The following is a 13,000-nucleotide window of genomic DNA, read 5'->3' on the forward strand; positions in this document are numbered from 1 at the left end:
AGGTGCATGTATCATACAGATGTCATACTTTTCTGCAAGTTTCTCTATACACTGAGTGCAGCAAAGACCTGAGATGAAATTTTTGGTTCTTCAGTAAACACTAGCTCTGGGCCTGTTAAGACTATGAAACTGTGTGCCACATAGTTGTGGAAACCTGCTGGTTTTGGAAGCTGCACAGAGAGGTGCTCCACTCCACTTCAGCAAGTAAGTTAGTGTGTTCAGGATCCAGCACACATCTCTGCGTAGGGCTATGCTGTCCTGCAGGAGACACAAATGCAAAGATTGATGCTGGCTCTGAATTCCATGCCTTGCTGCAGGATAGGTGTGCCCTCTTTTCCAGGCATCCTCCTCAAAGCAACCGTTCGTCCTCTGCTGGTTAGCCGCATTCATGAGCTGGACTGACACCTGCATTCTTTGCAGTCCCGTTTCCAGCAAAGGGAAGGATTCCTGCCCCTTGCAGTCCTGTGCAGAAAGGCCCAGAGCAGTGGTGTGTGCAGATGTGCTGCAGTGCGTGGTGGCCACAGGGCTGTCTCCCAAGGAGCTCACAGGGCATTGTATAGACAGAGGGTGAGTGCCTGAGGTCTTCCATGTCTCATCAACTGCTTGCCTCTATTTTCTCCCCACAGGCACTTCACTAGTTCAGCACCTGATGACAGTGTTGATAAGTGAACAGGGGCGAATCTTTGCTGTTCCTCAGGTAGATGTGCCAGGGAGCCAGCTGGAAATCAGACCTGTGCGTCAGCGCAGTACCGTGGAATGGATCTCTGAGGAGGATGGGGAGGACAGCAGGTCAGAGAACTATGTTCCCAGCCCCACTGATTTGCCTTCTAGCAATGCTGTGCCACTCGAGGCCACTCCTGGACCTGTGGTGAAAAACACTCCTTCAGAGCACAGTGGCAAATTGACTCAGCCTGCCACCAGCCCCAGCAAAAGAGTGCAGACGCTGCCTCCGTGGAAATACTCCTTCCGCCAGCAGGGAGCACGGTCTGTGAGTCCAAAGCTGGGCAGCTCATCTTTAGATATCCCAAACCTCTCCTCCAGTGGGAACTGGTTGATGAATGGCCTGTACTCACTCCGAGGCCATCGCCGGACAGCCTCTGGGGAACGAGTTAAAGACTCATGTTCTTCCCAGAGACTCTCTACTTATGACAATGTCCCTTCGTCCAGCCTCTCCCTTAGCAGCGCCACGTGGTCTACATCATCATGTGAAATCTCCGTGATGGACTCAGTCAGCAGCTGCCCAGCCTGCCGGGCCAGTGACTCTTCGGCTTTAAGCTCTCTCAAAACCGAGTGGGTAACTCAGGGCTCACTGTCTCACAGTGAGGTCAAGACTGCAGATCTGGAGAACAGCATCGACAGGTTTGAAGCATGCAGCAGCAGCAGCAGTGAACAAAGCAACGCGGCTGCAGCTTCCAGAGACTCTGTCAAATGCTCTAGGGCCTTGCAGAGCTTGGTGGTGGAGCTAAAGACAGAGCTGAGCAAACAGAGGACTGAGTATGAGACTAGTATCAAAAGGTAATGTCATCTGCAGGGGGAACAAGGAAGTCACCTGTCAGCATTACCCCTCTTTAAACATGGGTGTGGGCTACCAAGCCTATCAGGTTCTCAAACTTGGAGTTCTGGTTTGGGAGACAGCAGATTTGGTTCTCCTCTTTCCTCACTGCTCTCTGAATCCAACTTTTTTCACTCTGATCTAAGAGAGGATTAAAAAAAAAATAGGATTTCTGTCACACAAGCAATTCCAGTATTTTACATTCTGTTTTCACTGGGAATCAGAACTACACAGGTAATGCCAAAGTCTGCTCTTAGTATCCTGGGACAAACAGCAAACATCTTGGGGGAAGGGCTTGGGACCCAGGGTGGTCAGACCTCAACAAGGAACTCTGTTGGTCTGTGCAGGTGCCACGATTTGTACCAAGTCAGTCTGAAATGGAGTGCTATGGAGTGCTTCTTGCTGCTTTTCCCAACAGAAACATTCTTCAGGGAGTTCATCTTGGCAGTTCTCTGATTGGGTGGTTTTGCGGGTTGGGTGTTTGGTTTTTTTTTTTTTGGTGGTGCTGTTGGGACTGCATCTCAGCTACAATTTTTTCAGCAGCCCTTTTGTGTTGAAATTCTAGAAAACTTGATTTTGATTTTGATGTGCATGTGGTTGCCCTTTGCTCATATGGCCAGCCACTGACTCAAAAGCAGCAGCAAGCTGCTTGTAGAGCAGCTCCTGTGTAGATTTTTGCCCACTCTGATGTTCCCTTGTACAACTGCAACTGCTGGTGCTGTACTTTAGATCTGTGTTCAGAAAAGTTCCTTCAGTTTTCAGGAGAGTCATCTGTGAGGGCAGGAGCTGTAGGAAGTATTTATAACTAGTAGATAATATTTATTAATTAGGTTTTATGAGTGTGTTTAATAGACTGACTTTCAGAAAAGTACTTAAGGAAATATGCACATGAAGTATTGTTGCTTAAAGGAATTAAGATTTTAGTACACATCCATATGCAGAACTCCACATCATCACTGGCCCAGGCTCTGCAGCACTGGTACTTGGCACTAAAGAAGGGCTGTAGTCTCATTTCTTACAAACAGATGAGTTCTCAGCTTTTTTTTTTTTGTATGTGTGTATGTTAAGGTGTTAATGTTATATTCCTTCAGTTATTAAAACTCTGGTAGCATTTACATGCCTTAACTTCCAATCAGTCTTCCAAACACGGTACCAAAGCCACATATGACTTGGGATTGTACAGCACAGCTTTAGGCTATGTTTGTTGCCTCTTTTTTCTTGTTAAAGTTGTTTCTCAAAAAGGTGTCTGAATTGTGATCTCTTCCAGTGGGCTGGCTGTTAAGGTAGCAGTTTCACTTACTGCCATCCTGCTTTATTTTATGATTTCCTGTGGTGGTAGCTTGCTAGCAGCTGCATCTTGTCTTCTGCCTCTGGCATTGTACTGCCTTGCTATGTGAAGCTGGGAGGAGAATCAGGCCACGTAGCAGTTTCAGTTCCCACCTAACATCACTGTGTGGTAGAAAAGCTTCCTCCTGCGTTGTTGTGTCCCAAGTAGAAGAGCTGATGAGAATGCTGCCAGTTGCTAGTATGATGTGTGGAAAAAGCTCTGTGAATGAGGATAGTGGTTCATGGCTTATTTGTTGCTCTGTTGATGCAGAATGGGAGGGCAATGAAGGTACATGACTGTAATTCTGCAGAGCTGCCCTGGCCAAACCTTGTTGCGGGGATACAGAGTAATGAACAGAAAGGAGACCAGGCTGGAAAACTTGGAAATATCTGCACATTTTTATCTGTTGCCTGAAGGAAGAAAAGGCTTTCCACCTTTCCAGGGCCTTCAGCTGTTGACATGGGGGACCTATTCTTCATTGCAGCTGTTGAGTAGTTTCAGCTGCCTCACCTCTAAGAAACACCCACCTTTCCCCTTCAGCTGGACAGAGGCAGAGCACCGTGGCTGCAGGGGAGGACTATATACTGTCCAGGTCTCACAGGGTAAAGTAGAGAAAAAGTGCCTAATGAACTAATAGTTTCATAAAACCAGGCAAGATGCAATCACTGCTTTTATTGTATTAAACAAGATGATTCCAGCTGTTCAGGATAACAGCCTGAAGGATCTTGCTGTCAAGTCTAAGAATTTCAAGCCAAGTTTTACAGCTCTCAAAAATTTTGCAATGTTTTTACTACTTCTGCAGCAATTTATATGTGCCAAAAATATGTACCTTTTGAAACTGCATGAAAGTCTGCTCCTGTGGAAAGACAGGAGGTAGCTATCAAAGAAGGCAGGCTGCTTAGCAGGAAAACTTTGGGCTGTATCATCAACTTTATTTTATTGAAGATAGTTTAGTCCCCACAAGTAGTTCCTTTACAATTGTACGTGTGCTTGTGTGGTTTGCAGAACTTGGTGTGTATAGCAGGGCATGTTTTAATGAAGAAATATGAGCTTTTTGTTGGCACATACATAAGTGGAGGGAAAGCAGAGTCAGTATCTGCCTGGGGCAGAGGTAAGTAACACTTGCTGATGGAAAAGCTGTTATTTATCATCATCAACTGCCCATTTTCTCTCTCTTAGTCAGAGGGAGGCAAGTTTTATGGCCTTCCTGTAACCAGTTTGTTCCAAAGCATTTCTCCCTCGAGGTTAATATAATTATCAGGCATTCTCTGTTGAGTTTCAGTAATTCACATTTACCACCTGGGACTCTTAAGAAAATAGAAGTATCTTGGAAAGGACTATTATGTTGTTATATATGGAAAAATGTATTAAGTGTTGTGACCCTCTGTAATTCAGAAGATGGACAGAGGATCAAGGCTGATGTAGCTGACCCCTAAACTTTGTGGTGGAAAAAATTAATTGGTAGCTCAGAGCTGTAGGATGTAACAAAAAAAAAAAAGTTACAAGGGGTGTGTGCATAGAGAGAAGCATCCTAGCTTCAGAAGAGTCCTCTTGTATTATAGAGGACAGCTGTCTGGGTGATAAGTCTGCCTTCATTGCTGGGCAGTTTTTTTGCAGACACAGCACACATTTTTGTTCACTCATCAGTGCAGGTGTTGGGCTGCTGCACCAAAACGGGTGCTGACCAAACCTCTGTGTGACTTTCTAATTTGCTGTGAAAGTTGTGATAATGCCATCCTTGGCTGTATGTGAAGGAAAGTTTAAGAAGAGCTGCATTACCTGACCAACTGCCTCTTTGTGGTCATAAAATGCGACTCAGACCCTTCTGGGAGAGTCACAAAAGTTGTTGTCGTTGTTTTGGAGACTGTAGCATGCCCTTGCTGAGTGTCATTTACTCTGTTTAAAAATAACCCATTCACATGGAAGCCATGCATCCCAGCTTCACAACTGAGTATTATACTGAACAATGAAGAGGTAGTGGTGATTTTTTTTCTTTTTTTCTTTTTTTTTTTAAGTCAGAGGGGGGACACATTTCCTAGGAAACACCTAATTTTTAAAATCACCCTTTCTGAATATTCTAGTGATCAGAAATTTCTATCTGGATATACTCCCTGCTCTGTATTAACACCACTACTCTGTCTTCTAAGGGGGAGGACACCAAGCAATGTGCCTTCTGTACTTATTTCAAATCAAAAAAACACAGGAACCTTGTTCTTTGACCTCCTTAGAGAAAAGCTCCGAGTCTTGCATTAGAGCTTTGTGCACAGATAAGTTTAAGGTCTGTTCTTCAGATTCTTCCTCATATGAAATGTTTGTTTTTATAAAATCTTGTAAAGTAGGAAAACCTTTTACTCCCCAACCCCAGTGTTCACCCTAGTGGCAAATTTTACAGAAAATACCATGAAGCAGATAGTGAGGAAAGACTGTGACCTTACTCCTACCTGACCTCCAAGGATGTTCCTCTGTACTGGATATCCATACATGGAAACATAGTATAGGGATGAAAACAGATGTTAAAGGATTATTTTGGAATTCGAACTCAGCCTGAGGAGCTAATACATCTCCTCAGATAACCAGTCTGTTGCCCAAAAGTAAGACTTGAGCATATTTTCGCAGGATGCAGGCTCCAGAGTTCAAGGAGTCTCTGCCCTTAAACTCAACATTAATGAAATAGCAATTAGTGCCCTCCTTTAAAACTTCCCCTTATAATGAAAATATTTTAGCTCTAAGAGGAACAACATATTTATTATAGCTATCAGCAGTATTTATCCAGCCACTTTAAAACACTTTTTTTCCCCCCTCTCCCTCCCTCTCTCTCTCTCCTTTGGTTTCAAGAATTGAAGAAACAAGTGCAGACCTGAGGAAACAAGTGGTTAGGTTAGAAGAAGAACTGGACCAAGAACGGAAGAAATACACGATGCTGGAGATAAAGCTGAGGAATTCTGAACGTGCTCGTGAAGATGCTGAGAACAGAAATCATCTCCTGCAGAAGGAAATGGAAGACTTTTTTTCAACATTAGGATGTTTAACTGGGAGTCGAAGTACTAAAGTCACCAAGTAGAACAAGCTGATGTACGGCATAGAAAATTGTATTTCTGGCAAAACCAGTGAAAATGCACACTTTGTTCTGGTATACTCGTGTATCATGGGTAATTCTACAGAGATTGTGCTCTCAGTGACATTTGCTGTCTTGTCTTTACGTATGCTGTAGTATTTGGGACAGCTGGGATAGACTCCTAAACATAATGCTTGAAAGTTTAGATGTCAGATTGACGAGAAAGAGCGGGCACCCTTTTTACCCACAAATCAAAAGATACTATTTTCCATACCTGTACTCCTGCTATCTTCAGACTCACTGCATCATCCTTTTGCTGGCTCAAGCACAGTGGAAAGTCCTGCAAGGTGGGTGGGATGGCCAGAACTTAAAAGCCAGGCTGAGCTGAGGTTCTCCTCCAATTGTGCTTGGGAAGATGGCAGTTCCAGTGTGTTACCACATTCAGTGTGGTCTAGCATATGAATTTAATGAGGTGGTTTTTTTGCCCCACTCCCTACATAAAGTTTGTTCAAATTTCTCATTCCTTAAAGTAGCATTATTTTATGAAGATAATGTGAAAACAAAGTCCACAAATGAGCTGAAGATACCAAAATCTTGAGAATTCACTAAAACTGTGAACCCACCAAACAATTGCAATCAGATTTGCCACACAAACTCAATGGAACTTTAAATATACACATTTTGCCCTAGGTATCTGGAGGGTTTGAGCCAAAAATAGAGCAGTAGTAGCTGCAAGACAAAAAAAAAAAAAAAATCTCATGAGTTGATATATACTGATCAGACATCAAGGTGGGAGAAGATTGATTCTTATCATCAACACACATTCAGATGCTGAAGGGTTTCTTAAATCTATAAAACTTTCAAAGCAAAACCTATAGGTAAGAGAAATAAGTGCAAGTGGTGGGAGGAATCTATCTATCTATCTTTAACCTTCCCACACTGTATTACACTTAGCTGCCTTGTAACATTTCTCTTTATATCAGTTGATTTCTTTTGTTAGTTCACAGGCAGATGAGGGGACAGGGCTATCATCACAGGCAACCTAGCAGCCTATGTTCATTACTTCTACAAAAGAAAAAAATAAAAACATTAGAATGAAGTTGTAATTTCCAGTAATTCTGGAAAGACTGCCAGGGCTGACTGTTCCTTAAGAGACTTCTTTGAGAAGTTCTAAGCAACATTTTCAGTGCCCTGAGCCACACAGAGCCTGCACACAGAAAATAGTTTCACCAGTTCCAGTTTGAACTGTGTTTGCAAGCCCAGCACTCAACAGCACTCTTCACTCTTGCTTGGCATGTATCTTTGACAGCTGAGGCAGCTTGGAAGGCTCAGAGGAGAAGGATTTTAAACTGAAAAGAAGTGCCACAACAACATGAACTGGCTAAAGGGAAAATATAGGCTGTAGTGAGAATTCTTGCTTATTTAAGTATTTTCAAAAAATGACCTGAATCTGTCTTTTCTTAGTAGAGAAGAATATAACTCTTTGTCAGGAAATAACCTTAGTATGGGCTTTTTTATGTACCAGCAAACTGTACACTTTTCAATATTGACTTTCTCAGCATCTCACAGATATCTAGAGGTTAACTTGTTTCTATCTCACTGTATGCTTCTCCTTCCTATAAAAATGTAAACCATCTCAGTGAGCAAAAAGAAACTTTTTAACCTAATCTTTCCCAGTTATGTCAAATTAAGCTGGCAGAGTAAGTGCTATGAATAGATTAATTCAATTATTTCAAAACATTTTCCCTTCTTCCCAGAGTATCCAGCTGTGCTGGAGTCCTGACTGCCCCTGGTATGAGGCAGTGTGGCAGGTACCAGACTTTTCCACAGGAGCATCCTGCCACCTGCAGGCAGCAGCAGCAGCAGGCCCATCTTTCTTTATTTTTCCCCCCCCCACCCCCTGCCTTTGTATTATTACTGATAGTCACAAACGAACCTGCAAAAGAAGCAATGGCCCCTTTAAAACAGCAGTATTAAGATGCATAATGTGAGCAATAACTGTTGTAAGAATGACTTTGAGCTGGAACAGCACAGTGGGTTAGGTAGCATCAAGTACCATCCCAGACACCACAAAATAAGTGGCCCAAACTGAGTTGTAAATAATTAGCTGTGGTTAGATCATCAGGACTGGTAACAAGAAAATTTCTACTGAGGCATTCAATCCAAGCAGTAGTAGCAACCAGGTTTTAATTTTAATGCAGCCTTCTATTCCAGACTCCAACACCTGCACCTTTCACCATAGCCATCCTGCCAGCCCCCATCCCTTAGACCATTTACATGGCACTATCTATCTATCTCCTGTATGTACCAAGTGCAGACTACTCCCTTTAGTTCTGGCACACACTACAAACTGCAAGAATTGAGCCATGCTGACGGGGAGCCTAAAAAAAAAGTAAGACAAGCACCTAACAGGACTGCTGGCTAACACTCAGTGAAATCAAAGACAGCTGGAATGCTAGATAATCTTTGTAACTGTTAAAATATAGCAGAACTGGGGAAAACCACCTGTCGCAAATCTTCAGCTCCAGGATAAGATAATCTGTTCAACTATGTAGCACTACATAATGTTGCATTCAGAATAAAAATCATTCTTCTTTTCAGTATCACAAATGAAACTGTATCTGCTCAACTGATTAATGGAACCAAGCATTTCCCAGTTGACTGTTCTGCTCTATTCCTCTGTTCTCTCTTTCCCACCAGTTTATTTGGCAACTCCATGGATCTGAGAGCACTCCTTATTTTGCAGACCTTTCACATATTACAGCCACCAGCTTTAAAAAAGTGCCACCTTTAACATTTAGCAAGCTTTTATAATATACAGGTTTGTTAGTGTTAATAAGACATTACAAAAGGCTCCTGGAATCAGGTAGCTACATTTTTACTATAGCTTCACCCATGTAATCTTCCCAGCCTAGAAAATCCCTTCCAGTATCATGCAGGTGAAAAAAGTATAAAAACTTTTCAGTGAAAGAAACCCATCACAAACACATGCTTAAAAACCAACCAAGCAAACCAACCACAGCCAAACAGCAGCATTACAGAAAAACAAAAGACTTCTAGTAGGTCTCTACGGCATTTCTAACATGGAAAGAGAAATTAACAGTGGTACCTTACTGAATTATCTACATTTGGTAGCGAGTTGCATGTAAGGCATGAGCACTGTGTTTCAGTTCTGGGCCTAAGTCACCCACAGAGTAACCTTTGGCAGAGCTAAGACATGCTCTATATTTAATATATGGCTTGGAATCAGCTGCACTTTATGCTAACATATGCAAATATAAAAGAGCATTTCTAAGCCTCACTGCATTCCTAGAAAAGCATCTCATAATAAGTGGACCAGGTAAACAAAGTAGGCTGCACTGCACTGCCCATGATCAAAATACCTGTCCCTTAAAAACATACAGAGAGATAATGTAACAGCATGCAGAAAAACACAACTCGAGGGCATCTGGAGCCTTTCTTTAAAGAAATGCTGAGACCCTATGGAAATAAAGACACTGAAATGCATTCTGTTAGGACTTAGCCTCACAGCAGAGGTGCCAGTGCATGAAGTGGTCCTGATACACGAGTCAGCACTCCAGTAAAAGTCCTTCAGTAGGTAGATCCTTCAGGTCTCTCCGAGGCTGTTTTGAGAAAGATTTGTCCAACAGCACGGGGTCTAGGCCCTCCTTACATACACTATCTATCTCTCCCATGGCTTACCTCTTTCTGCGACGCAGGGTCACAGCAGCTGTATTTCCAGGAAAGAAGGTGGCTAATACTTGGCAGAAAGGAAGCAAGAATGGATTCGGATTCCCAGCAGTTGCAAACACTTGTTACCAGCAGTCTGTGGCACATCCAAAGTCCATGGGAATGGAGAAATGGAAGAAACATCACTTTGCCCACAGATGAGTTCACACACAAAACGGAATTTTAAATACCATTAAAAAACAGATGAATTCTCAGTAAGGAGTGAAGCTAGTAAAGTATCAAATGAAGCCTTACTACAAAATCTCCAGTTTAGTAATGAAAAAAACACTAATTTCATAGTGGGCAAACTTTTTTTTTTCTTTTTTATTTAAAATATCATTATAACCAATTGACATACTAGATAACAATGTATACATTCCAGTGGTGCACATGTAACGAGCTATGGCATGAATAAGTAAAAAAAACCCACAATGTTCTCAGTAATGCCCCACCAACAGCTTATTTGGAGGGAGTAAAGGAAAAGCAGGAAAAGGTATCAAATGTGGGGAAGAAAAAAAAAAAATCCAGTCTTCCCCAGTATTTTTAATGGTGTATCTTCCCCTTCGTATTTCTTGGGACAAAATAAAATTGAGCATATACTTTAAAAGGGGCAGAAGGAATGATCACAATAATTAGGGTTTTTTTCTCAACTTTAGTAATAAAAGTTAAAGAACTCTCAAAAATAGACTAGATATTGGGCCTACAAAAGTAATTCATCTGTATGCAAAGCTTACCAAGAATTATTCCTTTTGTAAAATGTAAAGGATGAGCTGACATTACTAGTAAGCTATTTTTACCTACAAAACCAGACTACAATAATAAAATCACCAATTTACAGCTAACACAATATTCTAGATGTACATTATTGTACACAAGCTCTAATTACACATGAACAACTTACATGAAATATTAAGAAACATACTTACTGATATTGTCTCAACATTGGCCAATAAGTTTATTTTTCTAAAGGAAGTGTATTTTTCTATTCACATTCAGTGTAGTTCCAATAGCAAGGGTTAGCTTTGCGTACTTAAGAAACATAGAAAGTCTGTGTGAGGTAGTTCAAGAAACTCCAGCTTAATTTTTTAACTGCAGAAGCAGAAACACAATGTGATCTGAATCATAACGTATCTGTAATGTAGAGAAATCTAAAGAGAAGGAAGTGAGAGAGATCACTTAAAACACCACTTTAATCCAGTGCCCTTAGCTCAAAATAAATTAAATTAACTGAAAATTTAGGTAGGCAGTAAAGGCTCATCACATTTCTTCATTAAAACCCTCTTTCTAACCTTAGTGAAAAAGGCAGCCAGCTCTCCTTCAACTCCAGTCCTTGAACTAAATATATAAGAACGAAAACACTGAAAGGAAAATAAAATGTAACAGCATAGACGAGCTGCTGTCAACGAAAAATAAAACCAGCTAGAAGCAGCAATTCACTTCCTTTAGCAACTTAAAACAGTAAGACAAAGCATAAGCTGAACCATCTTCCCCCCTTCCCCCCATACTCTTAATCGAGAAACGTTTGATGTCACACGTTTTGGGCTCTTGGCACAGAGGGCGCCGCACTCATGCAAACGCCTGGAAAGGTGCTTAATTTTTGCTCCCTAACGGAACAGCCTGTGTTCAGAGAAACACTTTTCCATGAGCACACCCGCGTCAGTAACGCTCCTCGGGCACTCTGGCAGGAGGGGGTGCTATTGCCTCCAACACAGCCTAGGCACCCGACCCCGAACTCAGGCCCGAGTGCCGGCAGCCCGGGGCGCTCACCCCACCAACGAAGCTGACACCGTCTCTGTACCGAGCCAGAATTCCTGGCCAGAAAGACAGGAAACGAAAACCACCAGCTGCACAGCACCCACGCAGGAGGAAGTGCCCTGTCTGTTCAGCTTAGCAGAATGAATGCAATAGAAGTGACCTGGTGGATCAGGCTGGTCTGAGGTTCTTCAACTGATTGGTACTGTCCTGGCAGTCCCATTTCTCACACACACAGACACACAAACCCCTAAGTTCCAACCCTTTTTAGCCTGGAGAAGAGAAGACTCAGGGGGGAATCTAATTAATGTGTATAAATATATGAGGGCAGGTTGGTTAGAAGAAAGGAGCAACCTCTTTGCACTTGTAGCCTGCGATAGGATGAGAGGCAATGGTCACAAGCTGGAGCACAGGAAGTGCCACCTCAACATGAGGAAGAACTTCTTTACTGTAAGGGTTCCAGAGCACTGGAACAGGCTCCCCAGGGAGGTTGTGGAGTCTCCTACCTTGGAGACTTTTAAGACCCGTCTGGATGCATTCCTGTGTGACCTGCCCTAGACTAGATGGTCCTGCTCTGGCAGGGGGGTTGGACTCGATGATCTCTGGAGGTCCCTTCCAACTCCTAACATTCTGTGATTCTGTGACCCTGTTGTCTTGCATCAACAAAAGACTGAGCAGAGCAGAGGTGCAGCACAGAGTAAAGGTACTAATTCCTGCCCCCCCTTTTCTGTTTCAAATTCTTGAAAAACCTACTTCTACAAACGGAGAGGAGCTATTTTATCCTTGATGCCTGCCACAGTTCTGAGCAGAGAAGGTAGAAAAGAATCTCATTAATATTGGCCAACTTTTATCCTCACCTGACATAAGAAATTAGGCAGCTCACAGTAACTCAACCCCTACCAACTCCTAATGGATTCAAAAATCCAGAAAAAAAGAAAGTTGCACGCACTTTAGTGAAGCTTCTTGTCATAAGAAGGTTTTAGAATTACAGACCAAAATAAAACTTACTAATACTTTAAGAATAAAATTGAACAGTGCATTAGATAGTACATGATCTAACAAGACAACAAGAGATGACAGCTGACCTCTAGCTACCCCCTTTTTTTTTGCTGTCTGTGGCAGTGTACAACTATCACTGAAATTATTTTATATTTCAACAAAGAAATGGAAACTAAGACTTTCATGCTGTTGTGATAATGTGGTTACTGAATGATTTTCTTGTCTTTAAAATTTGTCATCACTTTAATTTGCCTAAAATGCAAGCAACTGCACTAGGAAAAAAAAAAAAAAAGGCAACACTGCTATGAAGACGGTGCCAAAAGTGAACTCGGGGTTCCCACAGGGAAGCTCTGACCTTGCTGAAATAATCCCTTTAAACACAGCTCATTCACACTGCAGTGGACTTGCAGTGGACAGTCCCACCCATTCATTAACCCTATCTTAAAAGATGAAAAGCTCACTTCTCTCTTACGGATTCAGTGAAGCTACGATCGATACCACACTGTGGTAAGAGTCTAGTAACTTTAACTCAACATTCATTTTAAAAGTAATTTTTCTTCAGGACACTGGAAAGTGATAGCAAAAA

The 13,000-nt window shown here is 42.2% G+C and overlaps 1 protein-coding gene across 1 annotated transcript in view; it reads left to right on the top strand.

The window, feature by feature from the left end:
- Positions 1-5,990, top strand: part of ARHGAP22 (Rho GTPase activating protein 22) — a 38,391-nt gene extending 32,401 nt beyond the window's left edge. The window contains exons 6-7 of the mRNA XM_008939496.1: positions 627-1,515; positions 5,715-5,990. Of these exons, the coding sequence (XP_008937744.1) occupies positions 627-1,515; positions 5,715-5,940 (1,115 nt within the window). The 3' untranslated portion in view covers positions 5,941-5,990. The remainder of the gene's footprint in view (positions 1-626; positions 1,516-5,714) is intronic.
- The last annotated feature ends 7,010 nt before the right edge of the window (positions 5,991-13,000 follow it).

Source organism: Merops nubicus, unplaced genomic scaffold (assembly GCF_000691845.1).
Source record: "Merops nubicus isolate BGI_N331 unplaced genomic scaffold, ASM69184v1 scaffold3564, whole genome shotgun sequence".
Taxonomy (NCBI): Eukaryota; Metazoa; Chordata; class Aves; order Coraciiformes; family Meropidae; genus Merops; species Merops nubicus.